Source organism: Glycine max, chromosome 13 (genome assembly GCF_000004515.6).
Source record: "Glycine max cultivar Williams 82 chromosome 13, Glycine_max_v4.0, whole genome shotgun sequence".
Lineage (NCBI taxonomy): Eukaryota > Viridiplantae > Streptophyta > Magnoliopsida > Fabales > Fabaceae > Glycine > Glycine max.
This window is the reverse complement of record NC_038249.2, coordinates 32,147,843-32,155,727: the sequence shown is the minus strand read 5'-3', so window position 1 is coordinate 32,155,727 and position 7,885 is coordinate 32,147,843. Positions and strand designations below refer to the sequence as shown.

General features: G+C 35.2%; 1 protein-coding gene across 1 annotated transcript; it reads left to right on the top strand.

Annotated features, from left to right (window-relative positions):
• Positions 1–3,062: 3,062 nt before the first annotated feature.
• LOC100776211 (uncharacterized) lies at positions 3,063–6,707 on the top strand. Its single transcript, XM_003542862.2, has 6 exons — positions 3,063–4,223; positions 4,311–4,580; positions 5,411–5,491; positions 5,812–5,923; positions 6,000–6,066; positions 6,326–6,707. The coding sequence occupies exons 1-6, from the start codon at positions 3,063–3,065 to the stop codon at positions 6,420–6,422; spliced, it is 1,788 nt and encodes a 595-aa protein (XP_003542910.2). The 3' UTR covers positions 6,423–6,707.
• Positions 6,708–7,885: the final 1,178 nt, after the last annotated feature.

Here is a 7,885-nt window from a genome sequence, read left to right as displayed (position 1 = left end):
GCCAGCCACATAGCCAATAAGGCTATGTCCCCAAGCCTCTTCCAGGGGTTGCAAATCAGTTTCTTCCAACAGCACTTCATCATCAGAGGGTGGAGGGGAGAACTTCATTCCAAAACCTTTGGAAGGGTTTTTGTTATCTTTGAACAAATTGACCCAAGGAGTGGGAGCCTTATTGTCGTCTAGCTGCGGTGATGATTTAGAGCCATAGGAGTGAGATGAATCATCATCAGTGGTTGAATCATTGTCCCCTAAGGTGCAAGAAACCTCTGGGGAAGATTCAGATTCAACACTGCATTCCGACAAATTATCAAACACTTGGTGTGCGACATCATCAGTTTTTACATAATTTGTCCTTGCCTTTTTTACGAGCACCTTGCCTACAAGATTATCCTGTGAAGCAGTATAAGCATTCTGATTTGCTTGGACAACATCCAAGCAACCAGCCAGACCAGAAGTAGCAGATGTTTGGGATTTACCGGAACCTGAGGTAGTACCCTTCACCATAATTTGCTTTGCAGCTAAGTGCGATTGACGACCCTTGTTCTTTCCCATCAGGAGCAGTTCAAGTTGGCTATTGCAAGTAGTAACGAACTACTTTATAGCCCAAGATGAGAAAAGTGATAGGGCACGCGATTGAAAAAACAAGGAAAAACTTTGGAGACCGAGGTAGTCAGAACTCCCAAGGATCGAAGAAGGAACCCCAGCGTTTGTAGAGAGCAAAGACCCACTCCATCGGTGACCAAGTCACTGGGCAACACCCAAGGACGGAAGGAACCTGCGTGACGAGGAGGTTCTTCTTTTTTTTTCATTCATGTCATTCTTGCTTGCTGTATATGGGAGTTTTGGAGGTAGTACCTAGTTTGTACAAAATAACAATTTTTTAATAGGCTTGTAACATTACAGACATAATACTTGAAATACAAATACCAATCATCATATCTGACGATTTTTTTAGTCTTCTTTTCATAACAATGACACTTACTCTTTTGTATGCCGATTTTCGTACTTTATTTTCAAAAATAAAAATGAGAAAATTGTAAAAATTAATAATGTTAACCGTTAGAAAATAAGTATTTTTTTGCTCTCATCTAGCATTGGTAACTTAAACCAATGAAAAATGGAACCAGACGAGAGTGCCTTGTTTAGAAGCAGTGAATAATTTTTAATTTATTTCACTAAATAATTCGCTTAGTTTTTGTTGCTTCTTAACTTTATCTCAAGTAACAATAGCAAGGAAGGAGGATTTTTTTGTTGCTTCTTAACTTTTTTTACAGAGAATTATTCAGTGAAATAAATTTAGAATTTCATAGAAAAAAAATGTTAAAAGATTCTGCTTCTCTTGCATATACACTTCATGATATTTATTTCGCAAAAAAAATATACTACATGATAGTGGTATTGATTGACAAACACAAGGTTCATGATAAACATCGTGGCAGGTCATCATATCAGTAGATACGATGAAGTTGTTTCCCTTGTGAGGAGATTCATACTGGGTTATCAACATGAGAAACCTGAAGCCTCCAAGTAACAAACTGGATATATGCATAGTTGATGCCCATAGCAACTCCAAAACCCAAAACTGATGAAAGTAGTATGGCATATATGGCCGTCAAATAAAACTGCAACAAAAGCACAAATCTTTAGCATATTTGAGTCATTCAAGTAATCAACTAAGGAGCCAGGATGTATAGTTTTTCAATTACAAAGGAAACAAAACTGTTACTTGTTAATGCAAGACGCAGGAGGAGGCTACATGAAATAAAACAGAAATAATAAGACCATTTTTGAATGAATTTCTCCACAAGTACTTATAAGAGAAAAAAAAAGTAAAATAAAATAAATTTCTCTCAAAAGTTAAGCTAAAATTAACTTATACATAAGTTAATTTATAGAAGTTGTCTCATTTAGCCTCTCCCGAAAGCTAATTTTTGCTTATGCATAAACTAGTTTTTTTGCTTATGGAAGAAACTTATTTCATTTTTTTTCCTTATTTTTTTTCTTCTATAAGAACTTATTAAGAAGTTTATCCAAACATAATACATACTGACAGACTGCTATATCTACTACTAGTCACATCATCTATATTCCTTCCATAAATTATTTTTCCATTTGGTTAGCAAATTGTAAAGCTTTTTCTTCTCTGGTATTTTTTTTTTAAACGGAAGCATACACTTCCTGTCCTCCGATTTGCATTCATATTTCTAATGTCCACCTTCACACAGGAGCCCCTTGGGCTTGCCTGAAGTTAATTTATTTTAGAAGAATGGGGGGAGGCTGACAAACCCCTTGTATGATGTACTCTTCACTATTTATCAATGCAATATCAGGTTTTCTTTCTTATTTTCATCTTACATACTCATCTTTATATTCTGTATTGTGTTAGGGGTTAGATGCTGGGGAGAGGGTAACTTCTACATAAGATTTAAAGAAGATATATATGCATTAGTTTTAAGGGTTAGACGCTTAGGAGAGGATAACTTCTAATAGAACAAGAAGAAAAGATATCATAATAAAATCATTCCTAGGCATAGAGTGATTGCATTATGTCCATGCGTCAAAGCAAACATCTAGAATTACAACTTCATGCATTTTATCTATCGAGTCTTTGCAAAGACATTTGGGAGGTAGATAGGTAAAATAGGTTTGTCATCGTGAGACATCAGGGGCAGCAGGTAAATGAATAGATGTGAGTATAGAATCACCTGAATTGTTAAAAAAAAAAAATCATAAACTCATGCATCCTAGGTAGACAAGGCAAGTCAGTTCCTAACACTATCTTATCTTGAATTTATCTTTTTTTTATTATCTAAATCTTTTATCTTTCTTTATCTTTAATTCTTTTATCTTTTTCTTTATCTTCTATTTTTATCTTTAAATCTTTCTTCTAAATCTTTAACTTATCTCCTATATTTTTTTATCTTTATTTTAAATGATCTATGTGTTGCTTTTGAATTGAGTTTGTATTAATCTAAGTACAAACAAAATCCTTGTAGATTCGACACTCAAACTTCCGAACTACTTGTAACAAATTTGGTACACTTGCCAACGAGTTAATAATTATGTTTCTACGAGTTAACAATCATGTTGCTAATGATGCCACTCATGTTACTAGAAGTAGTTTAACGTATAAAGTTAATAACTCTTCTACTGGAAAAGTGGGGTCGGGTTCGTCAAAGGAACGTTTGGAACAATATGACAAGAAAAGGAAAGTTGATGTTAAATCAGAGTTACAAACTTCAGGTTTATCAAAGAAAAGTACTAAAGAAGTCAGGCAGTGGACAAAGGACAATATGATGACAAGATCAAAGAGGAGCAAGTTAAATGCAGAAGGCAACCAAACCTCCAGTGCTAATGAAAATGGTAGAGTATCCTTGTCTCCACTAATTGCACAAAGAAAGTCAGCTGGAGCTTTGAAAAGACATCAGCTTGATGAGTTGAATAATCCTGGTGGCAATAATGGAGAAGGTAGAGGGAGTTCAGTCGGCAAAAGGCATTTGCAGGATGATGTTTTGCTTTTTACACCAATTGCCCGCAGAACTAGACGGTCCTTAGCAGTAAACCCATTGATTAATGTCAGTGATGATGCTGAAATGGATACATTAGATTGTCCTAAAGGAAGGAGATCTCTTAGGATTAGGAAGCTGTCTAATGATGACAAACGATCCGAGACATTAGTTGGTTCATCTAAACCATCTGCACAACCTGAAGATATTGGGAAACATACTGCTGGGAAGAGAAAAATGAGAACGGATTCTGTTGTCAAATCACATGTGAATTGCCAAGCTCGGTCATCTTTATCTTTGTATGATGGTTCAGCGATATCTTCTGTTGATCGAAAACAAGGTAAAATATCAGAGCTAAATTCAGATAAAGCAAACCCAGGGGACAATATCAATAATTCTGAAGTCACCACTTTAGATGAATCACCAAGAGAGAGGTATAAGTCATCTGACTTGGCATCTGCAACTCCGGCAAAGTGTAAGACACCCGCGAATGATGCATCACCTGTTTGTATGGGTGATGAATATTACAAACAATCATGCAATAGAAATCTTTCAAGATCATGTAAGGAGCTCCATAGAGAACTTCAAAGCTTGAGGGACATCAGATCTGAATTACTTACTCCGTCTAAAGATTCAAGAAAGAGGAGGGACATGACTGATGTTCGAATTCTTTACAGCCACCACTTGGATGAAGATATTGTTAAGCATCAGAAGAAGGTATCATTTGATTTTTTTTGTAAACTTCTATCAGTAAGTACAGACATGTGGTTTCCAGACATATCTTGTTTCTTGTTCTTATTGCAGATTTTAGCACGGCTTGGAGTTTCTGTGGCTTCCTCCATTGCAGATGCAACCCATTTCATAGCTAATCAATTTGTGCGTACAAGGAATATGTTAGAAGCTATTGCTTTTGGTAAACCGGTGGTCACACACTTATGGATTGAAAGCTGTGGTCAAGCTAGCTGTTTTATTGATGAGAGAAATTACATATTGAGGGATGTGAAAAAGGAAAAGGAGTTAGGTTTCAGCATGCCAGTTTCACTAGCACATGCAATCCAGCATCCTCTTTTAAAGGTAATATATATGGAACATACATAGTGAAAGGAGTAAATCATAATCTTTGGATAATGGATGTGTTTCACCAGTTGCGATTGTAAAAAAGTCATTTGTTTTTCTAAAGTCATCTTGCAATTTTTTAGGAATTTCTAATTCTGATCATCTATGAAAAGATCCATTCAACATGTCTCTCATCTATAAACTGTTCTCACCTAATACATCCCATTGTGTATGTGGCTTGCCAACCCTACCCAGTGAGATAAGGCTTAATTACTGTTCTTTATAAACATCTTATACTTTTAATCTCTTAGATTACCAATTTTATCATGTTCCATCTGGTTTTAATTGTAACAGTGTTGTCCCCATTGTTGTCAATCAGATGCAATTAAGTCCCCTGGTTAGTTTATTGTTGATGTGAAATTGGGCTGCTTCATCTCCATAAGTATAGTCACTAGTCAGTTAACAAGAAGTTTGTGTCATAAAAATTCAGTGATAAAGTGCAGGTTACCTGGGGAAGGGGGATAGAATTCTACATCCAAACTAACTGAACCATTTTTTTTTTAAGATTAGGAGGGATTGAAGTTTAATTAAAAAACTTCGTACCCCATTGCCCAGAGGCTCTTCGCTATGCGAAGGTATGGGGGAGGGATATTGTACGCAGCCTTACCCTTGCATATGCAAAGAGGCTGTTTCCGGATTCGAACCCATGACCAATAAGTCATCAAGGCACAACTTTACCGCTGCACCAGGGCTCGCCCTCAGGGATTGAAGTTTAATTAAACCTATTTTAAATACAAACTTGCATTTTCTGCATGTTGCTCTTCATAAATGATCATAATTTTCTGCAGGGTCGAAGAGTATTGGTCACCACAAATACTAAACCCAGTAAAGAGATTGTTTCAAATTTAACGAGAGCTGTTCAGGGCCAGGTATGCATCTTTCTCCATGTAAATTCATCAGTTGCACTCCTATATGGTTGAAGAAAAGCATATCTTTAGAATTGGGATAGTTTCTCCTTTTCATGATTTTCTATGAACAAATCCACATAGAATAAGCAAATATTATTGATAAAAAATCACTGTAATTTTTCTATTTTATTATTTATCAATCGTACGGTTCACTATTGATTTAAACAGACCCTTATTTACATCACTACATGCAATTGAGCAACTCTTTCTTTTGGCACAACTTTCCAACATTACACTGGATCTATCTCAATATTCTTTTTGCCTGTAACTGATTTTTCTAGGTAGTGGAGAAAGTAGGAAGATCTGTTTTCAAGGGAGATACAATTTCCGATGATCTACTGATCTTATCTTGTGAAGAAGATTATGCCTCTTGTGTGCCTTTTCTTGAAAAGGGTCAGAAACTGTTTCATTCAGCTTTGAAAACTTGCTATCTGCTCAAAATTAAGAATACTATGTTTTGCATCTGCAGGGGCAATGGTGTACAGTTCAGAACTGTTGCTGAATGGCATCGTTACTCAGAAGCTGGAGTATCAGAGGTCATTTTTTGTTCCATTGCTCGTATTACTAATGAGTTTGAAGAATATAAGCTTTTATTATACACAGATCTTGTTCCTTAGGGTAGTGGGTGGGAGGGTTTGCCATTATCATGTATAGCCAATTCCTTAGCTGAAATTTCTGCTCTCCCAAAATTTTGTTTAATGTAGTGCTAGAAAATTGCATCTTCTAATGATGGGTTTCATGTATGTGTCTAGTATCTATGGTAGTTCATTCCTGATGTGCACATTTCGGTTGCAGGCATCGACTTTTTGCAGACATTGTGAAGAAAACTCGTTCCACCTTATGGTTGAAAAGAGATGACAGAACATTTATTCCTGTGACTAAATGTAATTAGAGTGGCTCCATTTTTACTTTTCCTCTTGATCATTTGTAGTTTAGGTCATGTAGATATTTTCCAACACATTTTCTAAGTCCCCCTCTCCGTAATATATTTATTATGTAGAAATCTTTGAAAGGTGTTTTTGCTCTTTTCTTTCAGTTTGCACCCTTCTGCGATAATGTTGTGACAATTGTGATTTGTGAGTGATGCTCGTAAGACCCGAGGGTATAAATCTGTGGTAGCCGTGGACATGGCTTGTGTTTGTCTGATGAAATAACGTAGTATGTTGCATTGGTGGTATCTCGTGTATGTTCTTTATCTTTTATAGTGTTCTAATGCATTTATTTATTTTATGCCAAAGAGCTCGATATTCGACTTAGTGTTCACAAGTTCTCTTAGTAGTATGCTGCTGGTAGTAGCATGCTGCAAAACAGGAGAGAAATTTCGAAAGGAATGAAATATGTGATAAAGTGGTAATGTGATTGAAAAATATATAAAAAAAATATTGTGAAATATGTGATAAATTTCTATTGTGAAAAATGTTATATAACTCAATAATAGTAATACAATTTCTTCCGGATTGTTCCCATCCATCAGGCCACCCCATTTACTGACCAGTGACCACATCATTGGCAAATAGCAATTGCCAACTCGGTTTTACAAGAATGTTTTATTAAGTTCCACCTATCACCCAAGTGATACCGAAAAAACAAAGACCTCTCTCAGACTACCCTAGAACAGCTGTACCATAAAAACTTGGGAACTGGCAGAAAAGTGATTAACAACTCACATTTTAAGTTAATATATAATGAATAAATAGACAGATAAATGGTGTGAAATGAAATTTACAAATTGTACAGTTCCCTACAAAGGTGCCTATGATAATTGCTTATTAACAAGGAAATGAGCTCAACAAAAAAGTTCTTAAACAAGGAAATGAGTAGTGCAAAAGTGTAATTTTAATGTACAATGTAACATTCCTTTTTTGTAAGCCAATTTAAAAAGAATTTTTATTTTTATATAAATAGAATTTTAGAAAAATGATTTAGATTTTTATAAATAAATAAATAATGAAAAATAATGATTTGAAGGAAAAAAAAGGACATTTAATTTATTCATTTGATAGGGAATAAAATAGAATTCTTTTTATGAAATATTAAAAATAAATAAATAGAATAATAATAAGTTGTGTGTACCCTAAGTATAAATAGCGATGTTAGGTTAGTTTTCGAGCATTCTCACCGTTGGATCGTCGTGAAATTTGAGAACCACGTTCGCAATCCAATTTCGAGCATTCTCACCGTTGGGAATTTTGATATCATGTTCGAGCTGAGAGAAATACCTTTCACATCGTAGTCTTTTCTTTTCCCGTAGAAACCCAAAACTGTCTCAGTAAAACTACAATCCCGGTTTCGTTAATCGTTGGATTTTCATGAAATTTTGATATGTGGTTTGAGATTCAGTTCCTCACACTTTCA